The sequence below is a fragment of the Erithacus rubecula genome, assembly GCF_903797595.1.
Source record: "Erithacus rubecula genome assembly, chromosome: 8".
NCBI lineage: Eukaryota > Metazoa > Chordata > Aves > Passeriformes > Muscicapidae > Erithacus > Erithacus rubecula.
Window position 1 is genome coordinate 1,070,507 of NC_136659.1, and position 11,583 is coordinate 1,082,089.

Sequence of the window (11,583 nt, forward strand, 5' to 3'; positions counted from 1 at the left end):
TGCAAATACCAGGAAACCAAACCCTGAGAATTTTTGGAGACAGAACAAGGAGTGATGCCAAGTCCATTTGTGGGTTTTGGGTCAAAGTGGGAAGGCTGACTGCTTTGGAATTGAATTTATCTTCTTTTTGAAGGGAAGGGACTTAGCTTAAGTTGAAGGCAAAGTGCTCAGAACTACAAAATCTTACTGGATGCCAAAGCCAAATTTTTTAAACAGGAAAAGGAAATAAAGAATTAAAGAGTTTCTTGGGATTTTTCCCAGAGCCTCTCTGAAAATGACTGTGGGGAAAAAAGCAAGATGGAAGGACGCAAGAAGAAAATCTTAAAACTCCTTGGGGATGCACGTTTTTGTACTTCATGCAACGTGCATGAGTTAACGTCACAGCTGTGAGGACCACATGTGTCCTTCTGAACTTCAAATTTCATGGCCTCAAAGCATATCCTTGATGATCAAAAGCATCTGTCTGAATTTTGAGAAACCATTAATCCAGCTGAGTGGTCATAAGTTAATTGGAATATGAGAAGAGAAGATTATTTCACTGTCCAGTGGGTGGTGAGCAACCTAGAATGGCCATGGGGCTATTTGTGGACATGGTTTAGTGGCAGGCTTGGCAGTGCTGGGGGAATGGTTGTGCTCAAGGAAAGATCCCCCTCATTGAGGGGGCTTTTCTAACCTTAGTGATTACCTGATTCTGTGATTCTACTGCCATCCTGCGTCACTTGGTGCAGGCCCTGTAACAAGCACAGCCATTATGCTGCTCCTTCTCTTCAAGGACCTGTCCAGAAGGACCTGAGAGTTTCATTCAATACAAAGAGCCCTCAGTTTCCCCCTGTGGCACCAGCTCTTAGCAAGAAACTTTTCATAGTTCTGGGCAAAAGTGTGGGATTTTTGTAAAATGACTGCTCTTCCCATTCCCTGGGAGTGCAGGTCCTTGTGTAGATCCTTCCATCGATGAAAACATAACCATCATATGATTTGTTCTGTGTTTGGTTTGGCCATGCTGAGATGTCAGTCCCTAAAATTCCTGCTATCTCCCACAGTGGCTGCATATGCCCAGCCCCAGTAACTGTCCCATGAGCTTCTCCTCCATCCTGGCTCCTGTGTGGCTGGAAGCAGGGACCCACAGGCTTCAGGTAGAATCACAGAGAGCAGCACAGCAGCTTGGAGCAGCCTTCCCTCTGTGAGCCACCCAGCTAACAAGCTATGACATGGGCAAGTCTCCCTGTGTGCTACTGCCACTGCCAGAGGCAATTGCAGACTCTGGGGTTTGTGGATAACCTTATCAGTAGGCTGTTTGTTCTGCTTGTTTGGGGTTTGTCACTGTGTGTCCTGACACAAGGAGATGTTGACAACAGTGACACATTTCCCTGTGAGATGCATGTGCCTTGCCACCCTCACAGCAAAGAATCTCTTCCTAATACCTGATCCCAACCTGCCCTCTATCGCTGGGGATTGCTGCTTGGATCTCATGGGAATGAGAAGTTTTGTTGCGTTTGAACAAAAAAAAACAAAAAACAAAAGGCATTTCTGGGGATGGCAGGTGCATTCTGTCTCTGCCTTATCTCAGATGATCTCTAAGGTCTGTTCCAACCATAACCATTCCATGATTCTGAGGTCCCTTTAGCAGGGAAAATTCTGATTTGCCGCCAACACTTAGCTCTCCGTGTTTGAAAGATGTGTGTATCATATGCAGGACTGGCAGGGCTAGCCAACATTTTCCTTCAACTAACAAAAGCAGAGAGGAAACTGGGTTTCGAATGCAATGAACATTCATTTGAATGTTTGTTGTTTCCAGGAAAAATAATGGCATTTTCATCAAAATAGCACATTTAAAATGTGCCTTGTATTGCAAAGGAAGCTGGTTTGGGTTTCTATGAAGAATTACGTACTTATTTATTATATCTTCTAGGTCCTGTGTTCTAAACATGGTATTTTCCCAAACTGCAGTTGAAGAACTTCATGGGTTTTTAATCCTTTGTTTCGGCAGAAGTAGTTTTTTTTCTCCCACCTCATATAAGTCCCCAAAGCTCTTCCTGTGATTCCCTTGTACTTTTTGCTAGAGTTCATTTTGTACTGGATGTGTTTGGAATCCCCAGGAATGTATCCACCTTAGCATGGGGTGCCCATGGTGTACCCACATAATCTCTCATACTCCATTAAATATGTGCGGGGATCTAAGAGAGTGGCATGAGAGTTTGATACTGGTTGTTTTTTCCCCAGGAGCTTTTGCCTTGAGAGAGTTCCCTCAACCCCAAGACCTGCCATTTCCCTGTGAATGCAGTCACATCTCCAGGGTTAAAATGCCACATGTGTGATTTGGCCTGCAAATCTCACCAAAGGCATCACCTTCACTGGGAGGGAGGAGGGGGGGTGTTAACTGATTTGATAGCACCCACCCCTCTGAGGTTATCTGTTTGGAAACAGCCAAAATCTCCCTGATGTTTCTCTGGAAAAGCTTCTACAAAGGTTCTTCTGATGCTTCCCAGTGGAAGGACAGAGGATGAAGGAGAGCCTTCTATGTATTTAGGTCACTCACCCCACAGCCACATTCTCTTGGCTGAGCTAGAGCTTGGCATTCCCACCACATGGCTAAGTCACTGGAGGGCCAGGGTTGAGCTTCAGTAGCTGGGGCTGAGTAGAGGTCCCAGTGGAGGGGCTGGTCAGGGCCACCAAGGTTTATTATTGCCCTCAGGGTCCTAACAGGGAGGAGGAGAGACTCATTGACAGCAGTTTTGGGATTAGCAGATGCCTGACTGGAAGCTTTGGGTGAGGAAGGAGAATTGTGAGGTGAGATAGGAACTGATCTTTTCCACAGGGAACAAGGAGGAAATCAGAAAGTTTGGATGTTCAACTCAAGTCACTTCACTGGAGAAGCTGCTTCTAGCTTTTCCAAAAATACATCCTTGAAAAGCTTTCCAAGTTGGGGAGCCAAGAGCAAAGTCACAGCCACCCAGAGCCACCAGTTGCTTTGGAAAGCTGGCACCGTAGTGAAAAATGCTGCACTCACCTGGTAAGGCACATGGGGCAATAAAAGATGCTCCCTGGAGCTGCTGTTTGTGCATGATCTCATGTGCTTGTGTGGCTTCCTTTAGTTATTCTTGCATTGCCCTTATGACTGTTGCTATTAATTATTGAAAAGAGAAAGAGCCTGATTGCATCAGGACAGAGAGGCAAAGGAGAGCTCCAAGCTGCATGAAGCCCTGCTCCCTCCTCTTGAACACTATAAAGACTAGGTGCCCTTTCCCAAGCTTCTGCATCTTCCTTAGAGCTGTAGCTGAGGAGAACCTTAAAACGTGACTATAGGAGAAGACAGCACATGGCCCTCTTGGAAAGAAGGGAATGACATAAACCATTCATGGCATCTCCCTCTGATTAGACATGACAGCAGAGCACTCTAAGCACTGTCTCAGGAAACCAAGTCTAGGCAGAATGTCTGCTTCCATCTCCCCCATCCTGTCCCCTCCAGCTACAGCTGAGGTATGCCTGCAATTCACTGACTGTGTCATGTCTGGCAGAAGGGTCTGTTCTCAAAAGTGTCTAACACCACTGGAAATGAACTTCAGTAAGTGAAAACTCAGCTCTTCTGCCTGCTCATTTCAGGCTGGCAAGTTGAGAGAAAGCACTTGTGCCCACTGTCTCCCCTCTTGGACAATCCTGGTCCTGCTGTTCCTGTGCATGCTCTGGTGCTGTTTCTGTAGGGTCCAGAGCTGCTTGGGCAGCAGTGACTCAGCAGCCCTGCTCCCTGCTCAAGGGACATTGCTACCCTCCCCATGGTGGCAGCAGCTCTGGGGGCCCAGAGCTGTGTGTCAGGGGGGCCTTGATGACAGTATTGCAGCCTGGGAAGCCACAGGGGCCCAGGCTGGCCACCAGCCCTGCCTCTGCCCCCTGGCTATCCCCAGCCAGCCCAGCCTGGGCAGCTCGGGGGTGTCCCCACCCTCCTGGTGGAGTGGTGTCCCAGCCTTGAAGGCTTCTGCTGCAGGCCTAGGAGATGATTTGGGAAAGCACCAGAGCAGCAGGGTGTCAGGAAAAAGGCAGCTGCACTGGGGCTGCTTGTAGCCTCTGACACCCAATTCCCCAGGGATTCTGCTCTGGCCCTTCAGGTGCCTCCTGTCCCCTTGTAGCCTCCTGGCACGCACTCCCTCACACATGCCCCTCGTGCCTTCCCACTGCCGTGTCCCATCAGGGCCTCCACAGCCCCTGATCCCTTCACGGCCTCCCAGTGCTCCGTGCCCTCAGGATCTCCCCCAGCCCAGCCAACCTGCCCGGCAGCAGTGCTGCAGCCCCACAGGAGCTCCAGAGGAGCCCGAGCAAGAGGCACCACGGAGCCCTCAGCAATCCAGCCAGGAGCACCCGGGCAGGAGGACACCGATGGCGGTTCCTGGCTGGGACAGGGGTCGTGGCCATCTCCAGGCACCGGTCTCGCAGGGATCCCCGCAGCTCCGGCCCCTGCCCACCCGCTCTGTCGGCAGCACAAAGGCTTCAGCACAACCACCAAAGGCCAAGGGGCTTCTGGCCATTTTTCCTCTAGCACTGCAAGCCTGGGCAGCTTGCTGAGCACAAGCACCCTTCTTCCCTGATGTACTGCAGACTGTGAGCAGCAAAAGAAAGATCCTAGACCTCTGTGTGTGACAACAGTGATTTCATATTTCCATGCTGACATGATGTCTTCCCTGCAGGCTCAGCTGGCCTCAGCAGACAGAGCTCCTGGGATCAGTTGTTCATAGACTTCCACAAACTGCCCCACAGGGCAGCCTTTGGGCTGCCCCTACCCCCCACCCTTCTGGAAGTGGTCTTGCACCTTCTGAAACCTGAAGAATATGGAGCTCTCTGCGCAGCTCTTAAGAGTTGCAGGGTCTGAAGTGCCAAGCTCGATATGGCAGGGCTGATGTCATCAGTCAGGTTCTGAAGGGCTGGAAGAGAGAGGAACAGAGACACGGTCAGATCCTGGATCTTCGGGGACCCGAGGAGATCCCCGTGCCAGGGCCATCCCAGCCTGCTCTAGCTATGGCTTGGAGGGAGCAGGGACCACTGGGATCAGCCTAAAGCTGCTGGCAACAAATCCCCCATGCCCCTGAAATCTCTGTGAGCTCTGCCCACGCCGCCCCCCGTCTGCACAGGGAGCAGAGTGCTCCAGGGCTGGGGCAAGGATTGCAGCTCCTCCTGCCAGTGGCGCTGCCCTCACCCTTGTGGATGAGCCAGGTCTCTTCTTGCTGCTCCATCAAGTACCTCCCTGCAATCCCTGGGAATACAGAGTTTGTCATGGACTTTGGCCCAGATCCTACTGCTGTAGGACAGGGAGGCCCAGGCTCATGGCTCACCGATGAACCGGATGGCTGCCTCTCGCAGGGACTCCTGTGGGTTCTGCAGGTAGGGCAGGGCCTGGCGCAGGTGCTCGGCCGCTCGGCTCCTGTCCTCTGCCAGCTGCGGAGAGCGGCGGGAGCGAAGGGTCGGGGCGGGCTCTGGCCCTTTGGCAGGCGCTGCCCGCGCCCGGCCCCGGCCTCTCCTGCCCGCACAGCCCTGAGGCGCGGCCAGCAGCCGCTGGCCGGGCTCTGCAGGGGCACAGGGCCGGCTTCTGCCTGGGGAGCCGCAGTGCCGGCCTGCCCCGCAGCCCCGCTGGGCCGGGGCTCCGAAGGCAGCCGGCTCGGGGCCGCAGGAGCCTGGAGAAGAGCCCGTGCGGCCCCTGCCTGCAGCGCTGGGCAGGGCCACAGCTGCCAAGCGCACACAGTGAGTGCCGCGCTCAGGGGGCTTCTCCAGCCTGAGCCTGGCGCTTCCAGGCTGTCCTTACCAGGCACTCAGCGAACTTCCACAGCTGTTCCTTCTTCACCAGCTGCTTCAGATGCCTTCTCTTCAGGAACATGGCCGCACAAAGCAGTGTTTCCCGAGAGGCCTGGAGAGCAGCAGAGATGCAGAGATGTCCCCGCAGTTCAGGGCACAGGAGCTGTGTCCCTGTGCCAAGGCCTGGAGGAGGCTGCAGCCCGCCAGACACCAGGGCAGGAGGCAGCCGAGCCCCCTCACAGGGGGATACCAGCAGCCCACGAGTCCTCACCTCTGCCACGTGCCAGTTCTGGTCATGGTAGTGGAAGAAGAGTGGGAGAAGGCTCTGGCTCACATGTTTCTTCAGGGTTTTTTTTCCCTTGTCCATTACCAGCTCCATCACTGCTCGGAAGAGGCGAATGGAGAGCAGAGGCACATGACTGTTGTCCTGCTGGAAAGGAAAAGAACCAGCAATAGTTTCTCTAGGCCCACCTGGGCACAGTCCTGAAAATCCACAGGGCATAAAATATTTGGCCAGCACCCAGTGGCCAGAGTTGGGGTCACAGAGCCTTACATGGTCAAAGAGTTGCTGAAGCACCTCAGCCAGCTGCAGGGCAGTGGGACTGGATATTAGAGTGGCTCTGTCCTCGAGCTCATTCAAGAATACAGAGAGGATCAATGCAACCGCCTCTCCATCTGCATCCTGCAGTAGGCCCATGAGGCTCTGTGTCAGACTTCGGATGCCTTCGGCCTGTGTGGGACACAGTGCTTCACTGTGAAACCATGAACTGTAGAATCATAGCATATTATGAGTAGCAAGAGACCCACAAAGATCATGCAGTCCAGCCCCCAGCCTGGTGCAGACACCCCAACAATCCCAGCCTCTGCCTGAGAGCATTGTCCAAGCACTCCTGGAGCTCTGGCAGCCTTGGGGCTGTGCCCATTCCCTGGGGAACGTGGGCACTGCCTAGCACCCTCTGGGGGAAGAACCTTTGTGTAATATCAAACCTAAACCTCCCCTGACACAGCTCTAGCTGTTGCCTTGAGTGCTGTCACTGGTCATCAGAGAGCAGAGATTGGTGCTGCCCTTCGACTTCTCTTGCAAGGAAGCTGCATAGATCAATGAGGTCTCGCCTCATTACTCCCAGGTGGAACAAGTCAAGTGCCCTCACCCACTCATCCTATGGCTTCCTCTCTAGACCCTTCACTATTTTCATATGCTCCTTTGGACAATCTGTCATAGTTTCATGGGTTTTTTACATTATGGTGCCCAAAATTGCACGCAGCACTAGAGGAGAGGCCACACCAGCTCAGAGCAGAGCAGGACATTCCCATCCCTTGCCCAGCTGCTGATGTGCCTGATGCATCCCAGATGTCCTCCTGACTGCTAGGGCACTGCTGACTCCTACTCAGCATTCGAGGATCCACACAGGTCTGTTTCCATAGCACAGCTCTCTGGTCTCTCATTCCCTGCTCTAACCACACAGCCAGGCTGCCTGTGACAGGTGCAGTATCTGGCACCTACCCTTATTCAACTTCATATGGTTGGTGGTTGCCCAGCCCTCATATCTGTCTCTACAGGGCTTCTGCCCTTGAGGGAGTCAACATCTCCTCCCAATATAGTATCATCAGCAAACTTACTTAGTATTTCTTCAAGTGCTGTGTCCAAGACATTAATGAATGGCTGCGCCACCAACGCCTCTCTGGCGCTGCAACCCCACCCTGCTGCTACAGGGCCCAGAGGCCAAGTGCCTGTCTCGAAACACTCGGGGAGCTGAGCTGGGAGGCAGGAGAGCTGGGAGCAGCTGCCCCAGCACCTGAAGCCCATCCAGCCCAAGCAACTGCATTCCCCAGTGCAGCTTCATCCGCTGCCCCCTTCTCACCAGCGAGGGATCCTTGCTGAGAACCACAAGGCCTCTGAGTGCCAGGCGACACTTTTCCTTGGATTTGCTCTGCAGGCACCTTGAAATGATCTCCAGGGCACTGTCACTCCATTCCTGCATGTCATGGCATTCAAGGACCTGAAGGGCACAGGGCAGTGACAGGGGACACACAGGAGCCCAGAACCGCACAGGGCTGGGCCCAGACAGCAGCACAGGGCACAGGCACTATCCCAGGCAGCTGTGGCTATGAGAGGACAGAGAGCTGGGAGGCAGCTCAGGGAGACAGCGCTGGCCATCAGGCTCACCTCCACAAGGAATGCCAGGGCAGGCAGGTCCCAGCGTGGCTCCCGCTTGCTGAGCAGCCCCAGCAGGCGGAGTGCAATGCAGGAACACAAGGGATTTGAGGTACGGTGCATCTCCCTGGAAGGCAGCAAAAGAGACTAAGACCCTGAGCCAGTGAGGGCAAATGTCTCCCAGGACTGACTCACACAGTTCTCTCTTTCCCCATCATCCTGCAAGGGACCTGAGCCCTTTGAGATATGGCTGCTCTTGGGCACCTCCTTTCCCAGCCTTTTCCAGTCTGCTTGGCTGTCCCTTGGTGACAAGGCCCTCTGGCCCATGACCACAGATACTGGTGTGGGGCACCCCAGGCACAGAGCACCAATGTTAAGGGCAGTGGGGACAAAGGGATCTCACCTGGCCAGCAGACCCATGGCATAGTGGTGGGTAGCAGCACACAGCAGCGTGTCCCAGCCATGCTTGTGTTCCATTGCCACCAGTAAATCCAGACACCGCAAATGGCGGAGCAGTGCCTTCACAGTCTGCACTGCAAACCTGTGTGCAGAACAAAGCCCAGGTCATGCTGGGAGTGCTGGCTCCTGCCCTGGGGACATGGGAGAAATGGGGTGGAGCACCTGTTGATGCTGATGGGAAGGCTGAGTTGCTCCTGGTATCCCTTCCAGAAGGTATTAACTTCCTCTGGCATATCTAATGTGCTGACAAAAACTTGGAAGAGCAGAGCCACCAGGAGGCGGGGGGAATATTCCATAAATGGTGCTGGGCACCAGGGCAGGCAGAGAATCTCCCAAACCACCCTGGTTGCCTGCAAAGGACAAATACCCCGAGACAGCGCTCAGTGCCAAGGTGTCCATGTGGCAGGGCCCAAGCGTGGCAGGGAGAGGCCAGGGGAGATGCAGGGGGAGCACCGGGCCTGGCGCCCCTGAAGCTGCCCCTGGGCCAGGATTCAGCCCAGCACCTGAGGCTGGGAGATGCAGTGCGGGAAGGAGGGTGGAGAGCTGCAAGAGAGGTGGCCTTGGGGTGAGCAAAGGCCACTTCCAGAAACTCACAGCCAGGGAAAAGACTTTGGTTTTGTCCCCGTTGGAGGTGGACACTCTATGCAGGGGCCAGTCCTCCAGCACACAGAGCAGTGTTGGCAGCACTTTCTCCAGTGCCATCCCTGATGAGGCTATTGTCCTCCACATGATTCTAGCAGCTCTGTGGGACAGATCTGTGTGTCAGGAGGATCTCAGCCACAGCACCATGGCCTGGGCTGCTGTGGGAGCCCAGGTGAAAGAGCCTTGGTGCCCTGAGGGGCAGGGAGGGAGCAGGGCAGGGCACTGGGTGGCTGATGTGCCACAGCTGGGAAACAGAGGGTCCAGTGGGTCCTGGAACTTTCTGCCTATTAGAGCACACTGGACTGGCTGTACAGGGTGGTGGACCCTGAAAGCTGGTGAGCCCTGAGGCCACAAGGAAGGCGGCTCCCGTACCTGTCACATGATGGGGCACAGCACAGGAGGGTGACTACAACATCAGCAGGATGTGCCTCAGCCAGCCTCACGACGTCCATTAACATCCTGTCATTTGGAGGTGCATTGGATACAAGTCTCTGGTGCATGTTCCTTACAAAGTCTGGCACCTTAAGGAGGCACAGGGAGAGCTGGACAGTTGCCAGAACAGCAACTTCCCCAGCTTCCTCTCAGAAGTGCTGCCCTTCCCACCGCACTGCGGTGGCTTCAGAGGCTGAGGGGGGCCCAGCAGACCCAGTCTGAGGAGCCACTCAATTCCTGGGGGAATCCAGCTCTGGCCACAGGCTGCTTACTTCATTTGGGTGGGAAACAACTCTCTCCCCAAAAAAATCCGTGTTGGGGGCAGAATCCCTTGTGTTTGCCATGCTCTGAGTGGCTGTGATGTCAGTGTTGGCCATGTGGTCAGTGTGATGCCAGGGTCTGTATCCTCCTTCTTCAGGCCGTGCTGGAAGGTCCTTTGTCCCACCGAGATCTGTCCCTAAGGGCACATGGCAAAAAAATGGTTGAAATCTGGGGACAATAAGGAACAAGGTGGCTGCACAGGGCCTGCCTGTAGCACCACCCTATCCCATTGCCTCCTCTGGACACTGCAGCCACCAGCAGCTGTATCAAGATGTATTGCAAAGGGCCTCATGACACACGGCCATGTTCCTCCCCCCAGTGCCCACCGTCACAAAGGGTCCTGTGACACAGTGTCACATGCCCTGAGGCCTCCTGCAGCCCAGCCAACCTGCCCTACTGAGGGGCAGCTCTGAAGGAGCTCTACAGGAATAAAAGATGCTGATGTCTCCTGACCCCACTGGGACACATGAGAGGTGCAGACAGTTCTTACCCTCCATAACCATTGGGGGACATATGGGAGCCCCAAAATCAGTGTTCTGCCTTAACAGATTCCAGAGGGTGATGATCCTGTACCAAGCAATGAAAAGGATCCACAGCCACTGAGGTTGCCCACAGCCCATCTTCATGTTGTGCCTATGACCTAGGCAGATCTAGTGTTGGTTATTACTGCCTGCTTGTTTGCCCTTATTGTTGATTGATACATCTCTTTGTCCTGTGGGATGAGAGGCCTGTGTGGAGATTGCAGTCTGACCCTTTGGGACAAAAAGAAAACCATGAAGGAGAAGAGGAGACTGAGGGGAAACCTTATCAGGGTCTTCATCCTCTCCTCATGAGGAGCAGTGGAGAGACAGCTCCCATGTCTGCTGTCTGTGACCAGTGACAGCACTCAAGGGAACATCTGGAGCTGTGTCAGGGGAGGTTTAGGTTTGATATTACACAAAGGTTCTTCCCCCAGAGGGTGCTGGGCACTGCATAGGCTCCCCAGGGAATGGGCACAGCCCCGAGGCTGCCAGAGCTTCAGGAGAGTTTGGACAATGCTCTCAGGCAGAGGCTGGGATTGTTGGGGTGTCTGTGCAGGGCCATCCTCAAAACAATGCATCCCCACAATCCACATTCCTTTGTATGAACATGATCTCTCCGTCAATAAACTCATGTTTATGGCCAGTGCCTCTCCAGGGACAGACCCTGGTATTTCGTATTTTTTGCCCTCTCCTTTTACATCACGAGCAGGCACTCGCTAGTGGTGCCTCAGTGTTGGCTCCAGGTGAGCACTGACAACACTACAGGTGCAGCTCCTTAATGCACGGGCAGCAGAGTAAAATGATCCTGTTGTGTGTTCCACTGGGAAAATCTCCTATTTTACAGCTCAGGCTGGTTTCAGACAACCGGGGCTTCCTCCAGATCCAGTCCTGACTCCAGACTGTGCAAACGTGGTTGTCTGTGTGGGGATCCCTGGGAAACTCGTCCTTGGAGATGGCCATAAACATTCTCCCAGGCAGGAGCTGCCATCTGTGTCAGGCCCATGTGCTGGAAGATCAGCAGAGGGCAGGGCAGCCCCACCAAAGGATGGATCAGGACAGTTCCCAGGAGCCGGTGTCCCACTGCAGTGCCGTGAGTGGCACATATGATGAAGAGGAGGTGGGGTGCCCAGTCGACCTCATCTCCCCAGGGAGGGTGCAGCCAGCTGGACAGGGTCCCTGGGCAGAAAATAGACAGGGTGCCAGTGAAAGTGCTCTTGGAAGTTCCAGAGTTCCTTCTCAGCATCCTTTGGGAGATGGAGCAAGCTGTCTACCACAGAA

The 11,583-nt window shown here is 54.2% G+C and overlaps 1 protein-coding gene across 6 annotated transcripts; it reads right to left on the minus strand.

Moving 5' to 3' along the window:
* Positions 1 to 4,629: 4,629 nt before the first annotated feature.
* LOC306804752 (maestro heat-like repeat family member 5) lies at positions 4,630 to 10,912 on the minus strand. 6 transcript variants are annotated; one of them, XM_079311753.1, is made up of 13 exons: positions 9,736 to 10,912; positions 9,404 to 9,552; positions 8,984 to 9,131; positions 8,552 to 8,739; positions 8,334 to 8,471; positions 7,943 to 8,057; positions 7,638 to 7,775; positions 6,443 to 6,505; positions 6,329 to 6,361; positions 5,786 to 6,202; positions 5,319 to 5,421; positions 5,183 to 5,239; positions 4,630 to 4,910 (listed from the first exon to the last, which is right to left on the minus strand). In XM_079311753.1, exons 1-13 carry the CDS (start codon positions 9,838 to 9,840, stop codon positions 4,711 to 4,713), a joined length of 1,854 nt encoding a protein of 617 aa, XP_079167879.1. In that variant the 5' UTR covers positions 9,841 to 10,912; the 3' UTR covers positions 4,630 to 4,710. The 6 variants fall into 6 exon arrangements, with proteins under 6 accessions (XP_079167879.1, XP_079167880.1, XP_079167877.1 ...); XM_079311754.1 differs by having other exon boundaries at positions 5,786 to 5,887; positions 6,047 to 6,202; positions 6,329 to 6,505; positions 9,736 to 10,910; XM_079311751.1 differs by having other exon boundaries at positions 5,183 to 5,230; positions 6,329 to 6,505; positions 9,736 to 10,911.
* Positions 10,913 to 11,583: the final 671 nt, after the last annotated feature.